Source organism: Hesperophylax consimilis, chromosome 20, assembly GCF_061612785.1.
Source record: "Hesperophylax consimilis isolate HC1 chromosome 20, BYU_Hcon_1.0, whole genome shotgun sequence".
Lineage (NCBI taxonomy): Eukaryota > Metazoa > Arthropoda > Insecta > Trichoptera > Limnephilidae > Hesperophylax > Hesperophylax consimilis.
Genome location: NC_142855.1, coordinates 16,886,260 through 16,908,592, shown reverse-complemented (window position 1 = coordinate 16,908,592; position 22,333 = coordinate 16,886,260). Strand labels below are relative to the sequence as shown.

At 39.2% G+C, this 22,333-nt stretch overlaps 1 protein-coding gene across 2 annotated transcripts in view; it reads left to right on the top strand.

Annotated features, from left to right (window-relative positions):
• The first annotated feature begins 425 nt into the window (after positions 1-425).
• Positions 426-22,333, top strand: part of LOC149414211 (uncharacterized) — a 36,069-nt gene continuing 14,161 nt past the window's right edge. For both annotated transcript variants that reach the window (XM_089643652.1, XM_089643651.1), the window contains exons 1-9: positions 426-2,196; positions 2,615-2,806; positions 5,341-5,460; positions 12,077-12,173; positions 14,611-14,765; positions 15,525-15,667; positions 16,788-16,968; positions 20,177-20,416; positions 21,097-21,190. In XM_089643652.1, the coding sequence (XP_089499778.1) occupies positions 607-2,196; positions 2,615-2,806; positions 5,341-5,460; positions 12,077-12,173; positions 14,611-14,765; positions 15,525-15,667; positions 16,788-16,968; positions 20,177-20,416; positions 21,097-21,190 (2,812 nt within the window). In that variant the 5' untranslated portion in view covers positions 426-606. The remainder of the gene's footprint in view (positions 2,197-2,614; positions 2,807-5,340; positions 5,461-12,076; positions 12,174-14,610; positions 14,766-15,524; positions 15,668-16,787; positions 16,969-20,176; positions 20,417-21,096; positions 21,191-22,333) is intronic.

Sequence of the window (22,333 nt, the reverse complement as noted above, 5' to 3'; positions counted from 1 at the left end):
ATTCGGCTACTTTACGCTACCTTATGTATGAGAAACGGCGATATTAGGTCAAGATCCGTTGGCAACACTGAATTACGAATGGAAATTTCCGTACGTTTGCGTCGGCACAAACAAACTGTATGCAATAGCTGCGTTCCACATGACGTCATTAGGTTTTTTCCATTCGTTTTCTCCGAACGCGCCGGCTGGCATTCGGAACGTGCGTAAGGAATTTGTTCCGTTCGGAACTAAAACGAACGTGTGCGGCAGTTAATGTATTTTCTGATTCCGTGCATTCGGATGTCCGAATACGGAAAACGAATTCGGAAATCGAATACGAAAAACGTATGTATGCGGCCAGCCTTAGTCTGTCAGTTGCTTAACTCCAGCGTTGCCCTTTCACAAAACAAAAAGAAATATTTTTTCTTCTATGGCAATACTTCGGTTATTGCTGTCAAAGTATATCTGACATGTTTTGTTGACAGATCCAAGAAATAACTGTTTTCGTAGTACTTTTTTGATCCATTTCTCATCCGTAGCTCATTAATATTAATGTAGTTTCATGTAATTACCGTTTCGCGTGAACAATGCACCGAATCCTAGCTTTTCACACTCCGATACAGTAAAATGTCCCAATTTGTCGAGTGTCCACGAAAACATATTGATAACGAAAACTGTGATAAAGTCAGCAAACAGGATGTTAATATTAGCCTTCCGCATACCAGAGAAGAGATTGCGAGAAACAGTGGCTCTAATAACATTGATTTTGATGCGAATTCAGAAGAATTATCGTCGAAAATCGGAACTATTGACACAAATGAAGTCGTGCTTGAGATTCAAGTGTCAAAATTGAATTTGGAATGTTCTGAAAATGCTGGAAAAAGCTGTGATGAAGCTAAAGATGTTGAAAATGTTGTTGAAATTTTAAAGCCAGAAACAAATTTAATTGAAGTCGAGCTTGAGGATGAAAAGTCAAAATTGAATTTGGAATGTTCTGATGTTAAATATGTTGAAAAAGACCATCCAAAAGCAGTTGAATTTGAGAACGACGTGACAAAGTTTAATTTGGAACGCTCTGAACATGTTGAAAAGAACTGTAATGAAGCCGTAGATGTTGAAATACGTGAAGTTGTAGTTTTAGAACCAGAAACGAAAGAATTGGATTCAAGCAAAGTTAAGTTTGAGGGTGATGCGTCAAAATTGAATTTGGTTCGCTCTGAATATGTTGAAAAGGACTGTAATGAAACCGTACATTTTGAAAAAGTGGCAGGTGAAATTTTACCCAACGAATCTAACTTAAGAATCTCAAGTAACGTTCCGATTGAATTATTAAAAGTCGAAAATGCACTGTCGTCTTCAAGTGAACATATTTTCGATAGTAAAGTGATCGATGTCGCCAGCGTAGAAGGTATTCGTAGAAATTCTCTTCCAGAAGGTGGACGCACTGACTTAAACAAAATCATTGTTAATTCTACTTCGGCAAACTTCGATAATGTATCCCGTCTGGACAAAACTCCAACGCTGCAATCGGATCGCGCTAAAGTCGCTCCGAATATGCACAACATTTCCGACGTGGTAAGAAACGTGCACGGGTTATTTTCGATCGTTAAAAATGCGTACAAACCGATGGAAAAGAATATTGGAGAAATGATGATAGCTACGCAAAAAAATCTCTCATCAGCCAAAAACGGATATCTCAATATGAAACAAGAGTCGAAATCTCACGACATCGTAGAAAACCTCAGCAAATATAGCACGCTCAATTTATCTAACGAAAATAAGGATTTGGATAGCGGTATTTTCAGCAAATGCGACAATTTGAAAACGGCGGAGAAATCAGCCAAAAATTCGCAACACAATTTAAATGAAAAAATTAATGGATTGACTAATTCTGATAATGGGAGCAATTTAGAGTCAAATAATAAAAGGAATTTTGAATCTGGAAAAGAATCGCACAGACAAACTCAGTGTGTAGATGGGATTGTAAAAATGGATAGCTTTTCCATAGACGAAGAATCAATTGAACCCTGCCATAGAGATGAGAAATTAGTAGATGGGGTGGGTAACGCAGAGGTGACAGAAGATAAAAGAAGCTCCGAGGGTATGGACGTGTTGGAAGCTACGGTTTTGGAGCAAAATGCAGAATTGGATGCGTTGAGACAGGCCCTGTCTCAAAAAGATGCCGTAAGAAGAGAATTGGAAGCAAAAATCTCAAATGTAAGCTAAAATTTGATTATTTTTTGGTGTGCTGAAGTAAAACTTTCTCCGTGCGCCATCTGATTCTATTTTCATCATAACTTACTTGTTTTTTGCCAAATGATGTTTTTGTAAATTCTAACACCTTACCAGATAATGTCTTTATATATTTATGTAAATAGTATTTAATCTACCATATATAGTTCCCCCAGAATAGCTCGTTATATTCAAAGAAATGATTTTTGCACTTGCGTTTACGAGGTAAAAAATATTCGAGTTGGGTCATGTCAAGTTTCAGAATAACAGAAGGGTATGTATGAATGTGAATGATGCAAGAAGTGTATGCTGAGACAGAGTTGTGTGGCTCTCTGCTTACCCCTGCAGATAAGCAGCGTAATGTATAGTTTGTTGGTCTAATCGTGTACCATTTTTATTTCAGTTATCCCGCCAGTTAGACGCCAGTGTGATGCGGTACGCCGTGTCAGAGCGCACCTCGCTAGGCGTGGAGAAAGCGTGTGCAGAGGCCCGGGAGCGTGAAAATCGCGCCAGGGAGGAAGCCACGCTGCTGGAACGTAGACTGCGTGCGGCGCACAAAGAGCGCACTCGCATCTGCGACATGTTGGACGAAAAGGTAACGGTTTATTTTATTTAAACGCCCAGAGAGTTTTTTGCATACAACGCAAATATTAATAAAAATGTACAACAGTTAACAAAATACAGGAAATATTGTTATTATTGAATGAGCAGGCAACATTTTGCTGATGAGCTCATATCTGATTTCACAATAAGTTCCATTTGGAACGTTGGCACTCTTTTCTTCCTGTTTGTTCTTCTCACAGCAATGGCACTGAACACGTAACTGTTTGCACAATGTTGGCGCGGATGTAAAGATGTAATAAAATAAGCGAGGTAGGATCTCGCGCAGATGCAGTTTTCTTTATTGTGAGCTATGCGACTTATTGTAACAAACTGACTACACAATGTGCACAGAAAGGTGTAGGAATCGAAGTACTGTCAATACTATCTCAGTGCAGTGGTCGCAGGTATGTATATATATGTGTGTATGAGATGTGTGTGTAAATTAATGTGTATTGGCATAACCAAGTAGAATGGATGACATGTTGTGGAAGTTTGTTCCATGCTTTCACTACTGTATTTGCAAGGAAGTGTTTCCTAGAGTTATATAATAACACGGCTAAAGCCATTTCAAGTAGCGTTTCAATTCTGAATGGTGAACCAGGGCGATACTGAAAGTATCTTCCACTATGGAAAAAGTCAAAAGTTTCTTTAGTGTATCTTTATATTGCCGGTCTTTCAAAGCTGTTGATATTTTGTAAAACGTCTCTGTACTCTCTCTATTAGATCTATAACCTTGGCAAAATATGGATTCCATGTTTGGAATGCTTTGGAATGCTTTTGGAATCGAAAGCAAGAGAGTTTGGTGGGGGTGGTTGAGCGTGGGTGGGAGTGGGTGATGAAACTGTGCTTTGTTATGGGAATACCACGAATGCTTCAGATTATTTCAGAATGGGCCCGCCGACTGTGTCAGTGAGTCTGGAAGGTTCCTGAAGGTTCTTGAATGCTCTAGAAGGTTCTGGAAGGAGAAAGTTCAAGAATGTTCTATAAGGTTCTAAACTGAGTGGTAGAGTGTGTCGGCGAGTCTAGAAGGTTCCGAAAAGTTAATGTGTGAGTGAATGTTCTGGAAGGCGCCACAGCAAAGTATGGCGGGGTACAGCTAGTGTTTTATATATTTTAACAACAAGTCCGGTGTTTTATCATTCAAAATTATCATTAACATTCATTTATAAACTAGGTAGAAACAATTACTAACAATCATTTATAAACTAGGTAGAAATTATCATTACCAATCATTTATAAACTAGGTAGAAATTGTTTGCATTTATGGCCTTTGAAGTTTGCCAAGTTCAAATTATTATCAAATACATTCATAGCGTTTAAATATTTGCTACCAAGACTCTGTAAACGTCGTTTTGGGAATGCAAACTATGGTTGGAATGAGATGTACGATGTAAATGTTAATATCTGTCAAGTTATTTGTTTAGGTTCATTTTTGAATCATTAATACGTGGTTTTAATGTAAAATCATGTATGATACGAAAAGAATGGAATGATGTAAGCGCAGTGAGTAAGATTAAGAAAGGAACGCTTAGATGGTTTGGGCAGCGAAAAAAGAAGTGTAAGGAGAATATATAACTCAAGTGCGAATGGTAGCAGACATCTGGGACCCCCGAGGAAGACATGGCACGATCAAGTGAATCAGATACTTGAGTCAGGCCATGTCAAGAGTCAGGATAATAGAAGAGTATGTATGAGACGATGTATGAATGTGAATGAGGCAAGAAGCGTGTGCCAAGACCTCTCTGCCTACCCCTGCGAAGAAACAGCTTGATTGTTAGTTAGTTTTAGAATCATTGAATGTAGAAATTCAAAACAATCGAATTTAGGGGTTTTGCAATAATTAATTATTAAATAATTATTACCGACACGGAGTGCAAAAGTAGCCCACGCTGCAATTATTATTATTGTTACAACGGTTTACAACAGTCATTAACTTAACTTGATTTCAGTCCACGATGGAGTGGTGAAACCAACCCTGAAGTATGGCAGTGAGGCCGAACTAGCAGAGGAATCATGAAAGCAGTCTGTATGCTGTATTAATGATATCCCTGAGGAATACGTGTAGTAATACCACGTTACAAAAAATACCACGTTACAAAAATACCACGTTACAAAAAAACCGTGTTAAAAATGTAGAGATTCGAAAAGAATGCAAGACTGAGGAAAGCGTAGTGAACAAGTTGAAGATAGGGACGCTTAGATGGTTTGTCAATATCGTATGTGTTGTGTTCCCACAAGTAGTTCTCCAACTCGTCCTGGAAGGAGATAGAGAATAAGTTCTTCATATTAAATCAGGGATTTATTCAATACTTCGCGTATTACAAGAGTGACTTCGATGGTCGACCTAACTAGGAGCTAGCTAAATGAGATCTGCAAACACCAAGTTTGTCTGGAAGCATCCTAACTGGCCCGAGCGACTACTGACCACTAGCTGCCATCTTGCGGACTTCCAAGCAAGCTCTTTGCACTGCCCTCTATGAGTGCATCTGTGCAATATTTATAAATTTAAATTGGTTTTATTTGCAGAGCCACGAGGTGACTGCGGCACAGAAAGAGATAGCACGGTGTAAGGAAGAGATGCAAGGCTGCGAAATCAAACTAAAATGGACACAGAACAAGCTCATGAGCGAGATAGAAGCGCACAAGGTAAGCATGGTTCATCTTTCTATCACTTACTGTTTACATACATTACTCTGGATTCTTAGTCAAGGATCAGATCTTAAGCGCGCGGCCGCGGATATCGTCAATTTGATGATACGACATTCTCGCAGTAATCCGGTTTTTGTTTTTCCGACAGCTGCTATAATTTGCCGTTATTTTGACTGATTTAAAGCACAAAGTCAAGCTCTATAATTGGCCGTTATTCGTATTTTTATTTATTTATACATACAGTTTATAAGTATACATATTGACATTGGGTGCAAGTAGTACAGATAGATAGATGTTCCATATATAAAACGTGGTAGTAGAATGAAATGTGATATGCAACTGTATATACATGATTGAAGCTTAGGTAGTAATGTTCTGTGAACATATCACTAGGAGAACCGGTGCCGAGGTGTTCGCATGGGTGTTATTCTGCCGCCATAGGTGGAAACACAATATCCTCCTTGGGATTCTCCACCGTAGTTCCACCCATGGTGGCAGTATTTTACATTATTAGGTTAGAAGTTTGGGGATCTGGTGAGGAGGCACGAAATGAAACATGTTGTCGAGGTCACAGTGTTTTATTTGAGTTGCCGTATATGAGATGACTTGAAGACTGATGATGAAGACTCCGGATGCAGGCGGTGAAGTGTTGGTCAATGTGCGGGTCAGTGAGTCGACGCACTGGTGACCAAACTCGTGGACGTATCAGGTACTGGTGAAGAGCGTGGGTCTTCCGGGTGCTCCAGTACTGACAGGGAAGCCGAAAGGTGCAGCAGACCTGGTCGGCGTGTAACGTCAAAGAATTGTGCAAGTTTGGATTGCCAGGGTAGTGCCCAATTATTGTTTTGTTGAGAGTTTTTTCGGGTGGCTGCCCTGCGATCGGTTGGACGGGCGAGCAAAAATAACGCGGGTAGGTAGATGGGAACAATACGGGAGACGACGATCCCGCGGTGTGCGTTTCGTTTTGCGGGACAAAAATGGAGATTGAAAATAATAAAAAAAGATCACGCGGATACCATGAACCGATCCTTCGGAGACTTTCCGTGTAAATTTACAAAACATAAAAGAGACGTTTTAACTCCTGCGCGAGATCGGCCTGTTCTTTGTTCGAGTGTTGTTGTTTGGTGAGATTAAAATATATGTACAATCAGTTATTTGGATTAAAAATGGTTTTATTTGTGAGGTTTTGAGGGGTAATTCCTTGGAGACTGCACTGGATTGCCAAGCATGCTGTCGAGGTGACGCAAAGATGAAGCATCATTGTCCCTTTAAACGTTCAATGGATGCTGATTAATTGAGGATGGCCTCGCGCACTCCATCCCACGAATCTCTACCCGGCGCAATCTGCTCACCGCTGGCGGACTCTCAAAACACCTTCAGACGTGACAACATGATCAAGGTTCTTCAATGCTTTTACACATTATGTCTCCTTGCCTTAGCCCCATCATAGCCCTGGTGATTGACAAGGGTCCATGCTCATCAGACGTGACAGGCGGTTGTGCGGGAGATGGCATAGACCGGCGATGATGTCGCTTGGTCTAGATGCGTGGATGTAGCGCTGGTCAGATGTGCTGGAACCAGGGCGCTGTGATCCAGTGTAGCGCTGGCCATGGACGATGGCCGGGGCCAGGGCGCTGTGATGATCCCGATGGTTTCCATAGAAGAACCGAGCAAAGCCGGGTATATTGTCCTGCGCTCACCGGAGGTGCGCGGGTTGTCACTCGCAAAGTATTGTAAATTGTTGAATGCTGATGACTGACTAACTGACGAGTTCCTTCATGCTGTCGCTTTTATAAGGTGAAGAAGCTTCTCGAACATTTTGGTTGCTATGTAGATATTGCCAAACCAAAATTAAAAAGAATAAGAGAACATCAAAGAAGCTTGTTTGGAAGAAAATCGAAACTTCTAAAATGACGTTCGAATCAAGTAGTGGCGTACCACTACAGAAGTTAGAAGCTGTGTTGACATGTTCATCATAATATTAAATAGACACAATGTAGTAATTTGAGGTATGTTATGTATCAAAATGTTCTGTAGACACACTGTAATACAAGAGTCATTGTACAAATGTAGAGCATGATTTAAACTTCATAATATTATATATGAGTAATGAAAAGAAAAGTAAGAAATATACATGAAAGGAACTTAACCCATTGGCCTCAAACGACGCCGTCCCGGCGTGTGTACAGCGATGTGTCTTAAAATCAAACGACGCCGTCCCGGCGGGTCTGATGTCTGTCGGCTTTAAAACGAAAAAGGGATACATTATTGACATCTGTGTAAAAATTTTAAATGCCAATCGCTCTGTAGATAATTAAGCATTTATTTCGTAGTAATTGGCAGGACTCCGTTGGTACATTTTTTCCTGATATTTACGATTGAAATTTTGTTATATTTCAGCTTCATTGAATTTTTTCAAAATGGTTCGGGAATTGACAAGCTTGTTCGTAAAACGCATGGTGGGCGGCTAATAAGAGCCCAAATGACAAAAAAAATACATTATGGTAATAAGTATGAATAATGTACAACTTTTCTTAATCCAATTATAAAAAAAATGAAGAAAAAAAAATGGTTTTTGAAAAAAAAAAAATTTCATATCCTCGTTTAATCATATTATTATTTTTTTTAAACAGTGCATATATTTTTTACATACCTTGATTCAATGCACAAGTAAATTAAAAAAGATTGTTTCGTTTGCATGTTTAGTTTAAAAGTTATGTAAGATTTAGTACACCACTGCACTTAAAACTTTTAGTACAAAATTAATTCGGATGTGAAGGCCAATTTTTTAGCCAAACAATTCGGATGCCAATGGGTTAATGGGCAGTTAAGCTGAGAGGGAAAAAAAAGCAAAACAGAAGTTATATTACATTTAATTATATACTTTAACTTTATTTTTTATTTTATCTATTTATATATACAGGGTGTATCGGCACGTACCCGATAAACTTTAACCAGCTATTCCTTAGCACATTTGGAGTAAAAAATGTTATGGGCACTTTGCTGTCCGGTAACATTTTTTTTAATAAAAAAATTATCATTCATATTTTCACCACATGTCACCACTGTTTCATCCTTTGTCACAGTTTGAAAACCCATCTGGCAATATTTTATTCGAGTTTCGTTGAATAATATACGTACGTACCTACATTGGCGCGCTTTTACAATCACAACGAAATGGCATGGCACCATTCGTCTCATTTTTAACTATTATTATTTAGTGTGTATGAAAGAGCGAAGACGCTTTTTGACACACTTACTAATAACAGCTGTTGAACACGAGAAACAATGCCAATGACAGTGTCGGAGTGTGGATTTTTTTATAATTTTTTGTTTTTAATTGAAAAAAAATGTTACCGGACAGCAAAGTGCCCAAAACATTTTTTACTCCAAATGTGCTAAGGAAAAGCTGGTTAAGCTGGTTACGTGCCGATACACCCTGTATATACATAAATTACAAACAATACAAAACAAAATGTGGTGAAAATATGAATGATAAATTTTTTATTAAAAAAAATGTTACCGGACAGCAAAGTGCCCAAAACATTTTTTACTCCAAATGTGCTAAGGAAAAGCTGGTTAAGCTGGTTACGTGCCGATACACCCTGTATATACATAAATTACAAACAATACAAAACAAAATGAACCTTTGTCTGTCCAACTGGAAAGGATTCCCGTTTCAGGACAGCCAAATTGTGTATTTAGTACATAATATTCTTACAATGGAATGGCGATGCTGTCAAAACAAATTTTGAGAACATTGTTGATTGCATTCGAAGTGACAGGATGGTTTCTTTATCCTTGAAAGAATCGCAAAGATGTAATTTATTACCAGGGTCAATTTGGATAACATTAGTAATTGCATTCAGAACAGATGAATGGTTTCTTTCGGGACATCACAAGTCTGAGATTCTTTCCAGGGCATTTTGGAGAACATTTACAATTGTATAGTTAGAATTTCAACATTTATAAATCAGTATAAGACATATGAATCCTATAGTACTATATTTTTAGAATTTCTTAGGTGATAGAAATTACACATTACTAGACCAGAATATATGCCGTATGACATATGAATTTCCAATTTTAAAATTTCGAATCTTTATTTATTAAATGGCTCTTTATTTATTAAAGTTAACTTAGTGACCATTTACCAGACACCAGGTTTCATTATTATTGTTTCAAGGCATTTCTGTTAGTCCTCTGTGTATTCTAGCAACTGTTGCATGTGTTTCTGTTTGTTTCGTTCTGCCACATTTATTGTTTTAATAATATACAAAATAAATTCTTCTCGCAAGTATAAACATACCTTATATTTCACACAATAAAAAACACTAAATCTATATTTGTAATTGAATGTCAAGCGGAAATCCTGAGAAAAGTTATATGCCCTCGACCCCATTATAAAAGCACAAAAATGAATCATTAAAATAATCCTTAAGGTTCCTCTTTCTACCAGCACTGATACGATCTTCAATACTATCAATGTTATGGACATAAAACAGCTGTATGCAAGATCCATCTTGGTCAACTTACACCAGAACAATAAATCACTATACAAACCAACACAAACTATTCACAATACCCGAGCCAAAAACAAAGAACTTCTTCAAACTCCTTTTGCTAAAACCTCATTCGGACAAAGACATTTTAAAAACATAGCTTGCAAACTATACAATACACTACCAACTACGATCAGACAATTAGAAACAATAGAAATGGATTGCAATCACAGGGCGTCCCACTATTGCAAGCATATGTAAACCAAATTGCACATAGACAACAAGTACTATTTACACACGACCAAATTCAAACTTAATTAAAACAATCTATTTATATTTTCCCACATACTAATAATGAACACAATCTTAACAGGATTAACCCAACCGTTCTTTTGATTGTATTGAAATTATTTTGTATTATTTTTATATTTTGTATTTACCCTTTTATTTTTTTTATTTAAGGAGAAAACACAGATACAGACAGTAATTAAAAGATAATTTTGTAAAACAATAACTTGAGAATTCGCCTGCATCCTAACTATTTCTCACTGATTGACTGGTAGATAACAATTTTAAATATTTTTTTACATGTAAATAAGGTAAAAAATTTGTATATAGATAATGCTCAGTATCAAATAAAAGTGTACACATATTTTGTAAACAAGTTTAGAGATAGATCATAAAAAGTACTTAAAGAGTATAGTGAATGAAGTAAGTACACATTTTCTTTTTTTTATAGTAAAACAGACTTCAATTTCCTGCCAAAAGTACTATATGTATCAAAAAATATGTCGGAATCCTTCAGGTTTTGGTTTTTATTATACAACCCTTATTGATATTCACTTCTTCTTCTTCTTTCGTATGGTGGGGGGTCAGAGGGGGACATCTAGATCTGCGAGCCATTTTAGGGCCTCAGGCGTCGCCATGTGGACCTCATCAATCCCGCCGGGGAATGAATGGAGCGGGCATTCGTTGACCACATGTTCGGTAGTCTGCACCGCACCACATTCACACATCGCCGACTCTTTAAGGCCCCATCTGTGCATCATGTGGGCACAACGGCTATGGGAGCACCTTAACCTATTGATGGCGGACCAGGTTTTGCGAGGCAGTGAGAACCCAGGCTGTCTCTCGGTGGGGTCCTGTATGAGATGGGCATTTCCCACGTTGGCCGTTTGCCACTCAAGTTTCCACCTATCTTCTGGGGTGAGAGGTAGTCGGAGGAGCCTGTCTCCTTCCGCCCAGAAGGGCTTTCGGGACTTCAAGCGGCATGCCGGGTGGGAGACGACATCTTCGTGTAGAGGTATTGCGCTTTTTTGCAGCGCCTTCTTGTATTCCCTCAGTGTTGCAATTTCTCGCCTGATGTTTGGCGGGGTTATGTTTGCAAGTACGGGGAGCCAAGGGAGAGGAGTAGATTTTAAAGTCCCGCTGATGGTTCGCATTGTGGCATTAAGCTGAACGTCTACCATGGAAGTGTGGGCGCTTCTAGCCCATACTGGAGCACAGTATTCAGCCGTTGAGAAAACCAGGGCAATGGATGCTGTTCTGAGCGTGTTGGCATCGCATCCCCAGCTAGTTCCAGCTAGCTTATTAACTAAGTTAAGCCTTGATGATATTCAGTTAAGATGATATTCACTTAACTATATGTATATACATCGATGTACTCTATGTCTGTCTCGACACAGGTTTACCCTAGTGAGACAGGCATCGAAAAACCACTTGTAAAAAACTTTATATAGATTAAAAAAAAAAAAAAAAAAAGTCTATGTAATTATAAAACAATTATTTTTAAAGAGTCGATAGGTATCCTATATAAACAAAAATCAAATATGTTTATTCGAGACACATCTAGATTAAAACCCAATTCATTAGAACTACTTTGTGATCATTCAAAGGGAAATATGGAAAAAATTAGTTGCAAGATGATATTATTAATTATGAATTTGAAATATGAGATGGACAAATATGACGTATGATAAATAGGTCCCAATGGTCGAGTGATTGCTAGTTGAGACCGTTATCTTTTTATTTTCTGTGTCTTGTTCTGTTTCATGTTTCCTTTAGATCTGTTAGTATTACCTTCTTCTTCAATAGTTTGTTTAACATTCAAGGAAGCATCTTCGTTGGCAGAGAGACTTGGTCATCAGGTCGCTCAGTTGGAGAATCCTCACAGGGATCCTGCTAGCCTTCAGCAGTCCAGTGACTTGGGTAACTATTTAACTTATTTATTTTATTTCTTGATAATGGAGAGTGTTTAGTATTGAAACAGTTTGGGATAATACCTACCATCATTTCCCATCATAAACTATCATACCTACTATCCATTTCCTTCCTTAAACAGCCTTACCTACATTGGAAAGAAGAAGATGATTTTGTTGCATTGTAAATTGTCGCAAGTCAGTTCATTCGTATTCGTGTCGTGTGGCAAACAGGTGCATTCGTTGTGTCGTCATGAATTGGAGTCGTATATTCACATGCTTTGTGCTCTGTTTGCAAAATATTATCTCGTTTTGGAGGAAATTTTCCCCTGTGTACATTGCCAGTTCGTCGAGAGCCATACTGCAGGGATTTGTGGGAATTCAAGGTAGGCTGTTTCCTATAATTCCACATTTCCCGTGATTTTCAAACCCAATTGAATGTGCTTTATATTTTCGTATCCTTGTTGATTTGGTTTACAGTCCATTCCGTGTAATAGAATACGGTACAGAGAGTTTGCATTTTTGCACTGGGCATTGACGACAATTCGAATAATGCCAACGACCGCTATCGACGCAACAATGATGATTGTCAACTTGTTCTCATGTGACAAATGTCAAACCTTGTCAACAATGAGGCTAGTTCATCGGAGCACCGTCCATTGAAATACAGGTAGAATAAGGACAGCGCTCCTAGCTGACGCCTGTGCTCTAGGACTGTATCAAAATATAACTAGCCGTTGTAAATAATAGCTATTAAAAAGATTAGCATCAACAGTTGAAATGGTTCCATGATAACTCAACACAATGAAAATTCAACACAACCTAAAGAATTGATAAAAAAACTAACATACAGGGTGCAGCAAAACAGACTGCAGTTTTTAAGGGCCGGTACATCCCGTGTGACGAGGATAGGAACCTGGGAGGAGTCTCATCGTGTCGGGGGGGTCGTACGGTTTCCAGTCGTTACCATGAGCTTCTTGAAAATGGCCACTCTTTCGACGCCACCCAGCGGGACTTCCTGGCTGCAATTTGCGACTTCTTCCTGTGAGGCGGCCTGAAGGAAAATGTTTTTAAACATCGGCCTCACGCCTTGGAAGAACTCAATGATCGATTTATGGAAAAAATCGCCGCTATACCCGTGCCAAAATGCGGCCGAAAACTTCAGAAATCACCTTCATCAATGTATTGCTGCTGGGGTCCATCATCTATCTAATTCCATCTTCAGGATTTGATGCATAAACCGACATAATGTACCGAAGGTGTGTTGAATTGTCAATTTGACGCGTTATCCAGTTACTGTTGAAATATAATGCCTATTTGTGATCTGGTAAGGTGACAATGAAGGATGATAGTTGTGTTGTGTCAAGCGTTTATTCTGAGTCACTAGAATTGCGCAGTTGGGAGATGACTGGGACCGATGAGGATGACACCAGGTGAAGACGGCGGTGGTGTGGTCGAGGCGCGCGTCAGTGAGTCGACACCGTGTTGGTGGAGACCGGACCCGTGGATGTGTTCAGCACTGGTGAAGACGTGGAGTCTTCCGGGCACTCCAGTGTGAATTAGGTAGCCGAATGCATTGAGAACATTTCAGAACTGTAGGTAGGAATGCCGAACGCTCGCATTGCGTCTAGAGTGTTCCTGCTACAATGCGTTTTGTATTGGCGATCGTTCTAGAAAATTCTCGTAGCATCGCTACACCTATATGCGAACATATTCTATTCAGTCTAGAATTCAAATGGCTATGTAACTATTATTTTTAGCACTACTCATGCCGTGGTAAGTTAAAACAATGTGTCTTCCTTAAGACTCTCAAGCAGCACAATGTGTTTTTATTTACCACGGCAGTATTGGCGCCTTGTAAATGAAAAGGGTTAAGAATTTACACTTGGTGAACGAAATTTGGTTATGGACCTTTCTACTTGACGTTTTTTTGGATGACTATCGGTACTAATATTCTAAGGCGTCAACGTGGACATCATTTTCAACAGTTGAATGGAGTTATCTTCAATGTCCAGTAATACTGTGCCATATAGATTGCAATCCGTTTGTTAAGATAGGGAAATTTATTAAATCAACCGTCTGTTTCTGTACAGAGTCAAGGGTCAGAAGATGTATGCTGTCTGAGCCAAGCTTCAGAGGTGCTAACTTGACTCTAACTTCGGTGGAGGAGCTGGAAATATGTAACACTGACTTTGATGCGATAATATATTAGGACAATATCCTCTTGCCATTCGCTTTCCGTTCTCAATCCTCTTCCACACGGTCTATCCACAACTTCCTCGACCCCACTCACAGTCACCTGTCATCCGCCATTCTTTCTACAGACACGTCCAGTACAATATTATCATGCTTTTTAAGATTTATAAATTCATGATTCATCTTTATCCTGCAGTCCAAAGATTTTCACTGGAACCGTCTAAATCATGCATGTGTTGTAATATGTGCAGATGCGCAGATGAAAGAGAAGGAAGCCAGCGCCATCTTAGAACGCCACGAGCGCCAGCGGCTTGACGCACTCTGCAAGCAGCTGCAGGCGGAGGTAGAGCTGCTGAGGGCGAACCTGGCCGCCAGCGTTCTGGACAATAGGGAGCTGAGGGCACAGGTGAAATGCAGATTCAGTTGATGAAGTGAATTCATTCAACAAGTTAATTCATCTCATTAACTTCATTCACCTCATTAACTTCATTCACCTCATTAATTTCCTTCACCTCATTTACTTCATTCGCCTTATTAACTTTATTCACCTCATTTACTTCATTCACCTTATAAACTTCATTCACCTTATTTACTTCATTCACCTTATTAACTTCATTCACCTCACTTCCTTCATTTAATGAATTCTTGACACATACTTAATTCTGAGTGTCACTGAAGGTAATGAAGTGAGGTTAGTTGCAAATGAATGGAGGCAGGCGAATGAAGATAAATAGGGAGTATGATGGATGAAGGGAATGAAGGTACGCAGGTGAATATAATTAAGAGAGTGTGTGGATGGGGGGAATGAAGGGAATGAAGCCAGTGAGGTGAATGAAATGATTTCGGGTGACTTAAGGGAGTGTGATGAGATAATTGAATGAAGGGAATCGATTGAGATTAATGAGGTGAAAAATACGAAAAATGAATGGGTGTTGAATTTATTCAATAAAGGAAGGCATGGGATTTTAAACAAGAGGAAAGAATAGAACGAATGAGACTATTGATACAATAAAATGAATGCATTTAATGATTTGAGATGAACGAAATAATTCAATGTGAATTCACTTATAATGCAAACTGATTTGATTCAGTATTATAAGTCAGTGAATTCACCCATATTTACAACTAATCACTTAACGAACTGAATATTAACTTCCTAACACAGGTTGGATCCCATGCAGCGGAGGCTGACGCACTGAGAGAAGCGAACTCGGAGCTGCGAGCGCATGCCGCGCGTGACTGTGAACGCCTGGCCCAAGCACAGGCACGCGCCGCGCGTGTCGACACTTTAACTACGCATCTTCAACAGTAAGTACTACATGTGTTGATTTTTAATCAATCTTTGATGTGTCATTTATTATAAAAACCATCTAGAATGTTCCATCTTGGTCAAAATCAATATCAGTCACTGTCTACTAAGAAATACCGAAACATTGATTTGATCTGATTGCCGGAACGCTCTCAAGGCTTCTACCACTATAGTCACGATGTCAGGAAACTACTTACGAAAGACTACTGCACTGCCCTGTTCACAATACCAGCAATGCAATGGAACAAGCTGAAGTGTGCTACAAACAAAGCATACAGGCAAGTTCTGCAGTGCCCCCACGATCGTCACAGGAGGGAAGGTGCACTCATTCCCCGCCTTACTTCGCCACCGACTAGCCAGCTTCTGGGGCAAGACACGAAATCCAACAAACGTCATCGTCGTGGCTGCTTCCGAGTGCAACAGCTCTCTACGCGATGGATTTTTTTTTTTTTTTTTTATATTAACTCCACACAGGAGGCCCTGAAGAAAATAATTTCCCTCAGGGCCTATGTCAACTTTGGGGATGCTGTGTGGAGGGTCTTTTTGTGGAGAGGAAGGAGTGAACATGGGTCTTGAAGAGTCCCATGTTGTAGGAGGGAGGAAACACAGAGGCCGGCAGTTCGTTCCACAGCCGAGCTGTTGAACTTAAGAACGAATCGTAGAAGCGACCCGTTCTCATGTGACAAGTGTCAACCGTGTATAAATGTTGGGCACGCGTTTGGCGTGTATCCCGACTACGCACCGGTGCCGAAGGGATCAATGACGCTAGTTCCTCAGAGCATCTTCCATTGTAATACCGATAGAACAAGGACAGCATACCTACCTGACGCCTGTGCTCTAAAGATTGCAGTCCGTTTGTTAAGATTGGGGAATCTATCAAACGGACCGCCCGTTTTTGCACAGAGTCAAGGGTTTTTTTCAGGTATTTAGGGGCTCCGGACCATAGATGGCTGCCAAATTCGACAGTAGGGCGCACTAACAGATGCACAAATGCAGATGATGCTGCGATCATCCTGAAGGAATATCCTTTAATTATCTTTCATGTTATATTATTATCTTTTATCTTAATTTTCTTATTTTTTGTTATGATCCAGCCCGAAACTTTGAATGTGTGTGTAGGGAGCAGGAGCGAGCGGCTCGCCTGCAGACCGAGCTGGATGCGGAGAAGCGGGCGCGCAGCGAGGCGCTGGCGGAGTGCGAGCTGAGTACGCGGAGAGAGGCGGAGCTGCTGAGGCAGGCGGAGCGCTTGACGGAGGCGGGGGTGCGTCTGCAGGCCACCTGCTCCGAGGCCGAAGCCAAGGTACAACATGATCACACGTGGCTTTGCATGAATTTTCCTCAGAGATCTTATTTCCACAGCATTCAGGATATAATAAAATAATGCATATAAGGGTAATGAATAAGATGAAGAAAGGATGCTTTATTTTCTTTTTTGTGAACTCCCACACAGGAGGCTCAGGGCTTGTCATCTTTGGGAATGCTATATGAAGAATCTTTTTAAGTAAAAGAAGGAGAAGAAGTTCACAGAAGAAAAATGTATGAAGGGTCCGTCAGTGTGGGAGTCAGTTTGTCCAGGAGTGATTGTATGAATACATCCCTCGCACTGCAGTGCAGTGTAACTCTTTTAAATATTGAGGAAGTTTAGTAATCACTTGAATATTTTTCGGTAAAAGATTGAAAGTACGAGGTCCAATGAAACTGCAGTGTGTTTGCATTTGTTTTGTGTTCGTTTGGGGAGTATAAATACATTATTATTTCTAATGTTGGTTCTGTTTTCATTTATTTCGAATTTATTTTGTTTTTAAAGATGTATTTCATAGTTTGCAAAATAAATAGTTTACGGAGACAGAATAGTTTAGATTCTTTGTATTACTCATTTGTTGAAAATGTTCTTTTCCGACTATACATAACTTTGACGATATAATTTTGAGTTATTTGTAAAGGTTTTATATGTGCATGAAGCGCACCGCCCCGTCCTATTATTCCGTATATGAGTGAAGATTGCACCAAAGAAAAATAAATAATTTTGAGTTTTTCAACACTGAGCACTTCTTTTAGTCTGTAAAATGTGTATGTAAGATATCTTAATTTACAGACGGTATTATTAATTTGTGACTGCCAATTTAATTTTGTATCAATAATAATACCTAAATATTTGATCTTTTCAACTTTTCCGAGTTCAAAGCAAGATGAGCATATTTCTTGATTACAGTTATGTATTCTAATTTTAAGTTTATTGGGGGGTTTAATTTTACTATTTTTAGAAAAGGTTAGGTAAAATGTTTTATTATAGTTTAAGAAGAGTCTATTACTTTTTATCCATGATGAGACATATGTAATACATGTTGTTGCCTTCAAAAAAGTTTCAGGCCAGGATTTTCCATTCACTATTATTACTGTATCATCAGCGTAAGATACAATTTTACCAGGGATCATAACATCACTTAAGGGGGGGTTAGGGTTGATTCGTACGAAAAAAGGCATTTTTTTGTGAATTTTTTGTGACAACACAGTTAAAACTTCTTTATTAAATCTAATAAGACAGTAAAGTATGACATTTTAAGAATGTTGTATAAAATTTTCACGGAGAAATATTAAAAAACACGGCAATGGCAGCAATTATTCGGACGTGTCTCAAAAAAAAGTAGAATGGCGGTGCCCCTCATAACTCGGTGCTGGGTTATCTGAAATCAAAAAATCAAAGTTCATTCGTTAGATAATAGTTTTTCCCAGGTAACGCTGGGAGGGTTTTTCGAAATTTTAATTTTTCACTTTTTTGGAACACTTTGAAGGGAAAAACGCTATTTTTAGTGAAAAAAAGCGGCTAATTTGTTATTGTAAAATAATAATTATTAACAAATTTGAAAAAAACTCTCCAGCGTTACCTCGTAAATTATGTACAGAAATAGTTTTCAAAATTTCAAAAGGATCGGTACAGTAGTTTTAAAGTTATGATGGGCACCGACTTTGAAAACGTGAGTTGTGGGAAAAACGCTATAAAGTTTTGAACACTAAAAAATCTGGTATTAAACGTTTATAAGCAAATTTTATCGGCTTACCTCACACTTCACACTGAATCATCAATGCCATGTCCATAAAGGATGTTGCTATCATCCATGATGTCTAAAGCACCTTTTTGCTCCTGTCTACGACGAATCCTGCCTTCTTTAGTTTGTCTTTCAGCTTCCTGCTCTGCTCGGCTTATACGTATGGTCGGGTAGGGATTAAAATCCGACAGGTATAAAAATACTCGTAACTTTGTCAATTTTGTTCCAATCAACTTGAAATTTGAACACAATATTCTTGACATATTAAGCATTTATTTAAAAAAATTAAAAAAAAATGCAAAAAAAAAAATTAAAAAACCCTAGCCCCCCCATAAATCGTTTATGTATATTAGAAAGAAAATTGGGCCAAGCACAGTTCCCTGTAGTACTCCATTTTTTATTCCTGTTTCAGTACTATAAAAATCCCCTATTTTTGTTTTTTGTTTTCTGTCTTTGAGATAGCTGGTAAAATTTTTTAGTGTATCATTTTTTAAACCTATTTGATAATTTTTTTTTATAAGTAGATTGTGAGTTACCGGCTGTAGTTTTCCGCTTGGGGTAACCTATGGCAGAAGTGTTGATTAACCAATGGTTCCCGGGGTGGCAGCGTCCATACTTGCCTCTCAAATTGCTTACATGGTTTGTGCTTGTAGGGCGGATGAACGAAGAAAGGAAAATACAGAGACGCCCGAAGACGGCATAACACGACCGAGTCAAGTCAAGAGTCAATAGGAGTGTGAGACAATGCATGAATGTAAATGAACCAAGAAGTGTGACACTTTACAGTGTGTCGTGTATCCCTGTGGCGAAACGGCGTGATGTTTAGTTAGTTTTGGTTTTATTATTATTATTATTATTATGTAATGAGCAGGCAGCATTCTGCTGATGCGCTCATATCTGATTTCACAACAAGTTTGACAGTAATTGAGTTGTTTTAAGTTTGAACTAAGTCCTTTCTTCTCTCCAAATGTGAATCCAATAGAGCTTTGAATTGATTTATATTTGTTGCATGGATGACATGTTGTGGGAGTTTGTTCCAAGCATCCACTACTCTATTTGCAAGGAAGTGTTTTCTAGGATTAGATGCAAAAGGCGTTTTGGTAATAGTGTCCACGGAGATTTATATTTTTATTAGTAGTGAAGATTTGTTGGATGCTAGGGCAACTGTAATGTCCAGATAAAAGTCTCCATCAAGTCACCCCTTTCTCTTCTTTCTTGTAAGGTTGGTAATCTTAGTTCCTTGAGTCTATCTTCGTATCGTAGATCTTTCAGAGCTCTTGGTATTTTGTCTCTGTACTCTCTCTAACAGATTTATATCCTTTGCGAAGTAAGGACTCCATATTTGGAAAGCATATTCCAGGAGAGGTCGCACATATGTTTTATATATTTTTAACATCATGTCCGGTGTTAGGTCAAGGATTGGGTTTGGGTTTTCTAACATTTGATTATTCATTTAACCAGGCCCTAGCCCTCTCAGTGGACAACGCCTCGCTCCGCGCTGCCGCCCTGCGCTCCGCCGAGCTGCGCGCCGCGTCCCTGTCCGAAGCCCAGCGAGAGCGCGAAGGTCGCGCGCAGGACGCCCGGTCGCTAGCCGCGGCGGCCGCGCGCAGTCAGCGAGCCGAGCGTGCCGCGACGCTCAGGTTAGAGCAGGCTGAAGGAGACGCAAAGGCCATGGCCACTAAGCACGCCAGCGCCGTTAAGGTACGCAGTAACGCTTTTTACGACAGTCCAACCAAATTAGAACCTTTAAGGAAGTTCCAACTAATCTAAGTTAACCTGTAGTGTGTAAAAAATTCGTAGCAGATTTCTAACGTTTGTACCCTTAGTGTTCACCGCACTTGCCTAGATTTTATAGTATTTTAAACCTTAAAAAACACTCCTAGCGTACTAAAATATATTTTAATCGCTTGGCAAGGAAATAATGTATCTTAATATTATCCTTCCGAGTCGTTTCATCACTTGGAAAATATAATCATTTTTTTTCGTATGTTTTTTTACTAACATTAGGAAGAAAAAAAACATTTCTCCGAATGTAAGTAACTATCCTGGGGAAACTACATAGGATAGATATGCACAATTTTTACAAATATGTAAACACACTAGCTCCGCCACGCGTTGCTGTGACTCAGTCTGTCTGTGCAGATATAAGAACAATAGTGCATGTTGCTTTTATGTCCAACAGATAGCGCTGTTTTAAAAAAAAACGCATTTTTTACCTGTCACAGGTGACATCTATATAATATATGTATATAAAAACACACGCGTATTTGAATGCAACGTTGTGTCAAAATTTCAAAGCACAAACTAACATTTACATTTTTTATATATATAGAAGATTATCTCGCGAGACAATACAATTTACAATAACATCATTTTTGCAGGAGTTGAAAAGGGAGATACAGCAATGGAAACGTAAATACGAGAAAGCAGAGCTGGACAACCATTCTGTTCAGCCCAAGCCTGCCCAGAGAACAGGTAACAACACTTATTGTTTATTTATTATGTACATAATATAATAATTTCTCGTACACACCTAATACGGCATCCTTATCTACAAACGGAGATCATTGTAGATCTTCAATTGGACACAGGTCACAGTTTGCCTATCGGTGGCTCGCCCTCCCGCCAACTACCGAAGGACGTACCGACTTATAAAAGAAGATGCACGGCCTTGAACCAAGCAGATATCACGAGTCGGTCTTAAACTCGAGATAGAAAAGACTTGATACCGATAGAGATATGTGTCGTCCCTTCCAGCGAGGTCTTAGAAACATCGTAGGATGAATACCGGATACTGATAGCTAAATTTATCGTCCGTTGAGTGCTTAAAGGAATTCTTTATCTTTCGTACCTAGTTTTGTTTATATAACAGTCTATATAATATACATATTTTTTTAAAGGGCGGAGATGGTTTACACGTAGTTCCTGCGAGCACTTAGACCATAGGCCCATTGTGCTATCTCCCATTTTACCTCATTCCTTTAACAACAACCCAGTCCCTTTAATAAAGTGCACCAGGGTTGTCATTGGGTATGTGGCTATGTCTTCTGGTTCTACTGTATGTCTCCCCAGGTATCTGCGCCTAGTTCCCACCAGGGCAGGACATTGGCACCATAAGTGAATTGGAGTCTCTTCATCCTCTTCACATTTCCTGCATCTGTTGGTGTTTTCCACTCCCAATATCTGCATGTGTCTCCTGAGATGGCAGTGTCCCGTTAGTAGTCCTACCAGTTCCCTCAGTGAGTTTCTGTCCATATCGAGTAGTTTCTTGGTTCGTCTAGGGTCTGGTCCTTTTATGAGTATTTTGGATTGTCTCATTCCAGGTGACCTCTCCTATGCTTTGCAGTGCTGGGATTTGACCCACCTATCAATATGTAATTATTCCTACAGCCGGCTCAGATCCTGCTTTGCTTTCGCCCCTTTCCTTGCTAGTTCGTCAGCCCGCTCGTTGCCCTCAATACCTTTATGTCCTGGTACCCAGATTAGGGTTATTTTATTGATGGAAGCGAGTTCTGTTCATAAGCTATATATATCATAATATGTTTCATGATAATTCAAAACCTAACCTATTCAACCCAGTTTTTGTTTCATAATTTTTCATGACTTTATATAACTTTT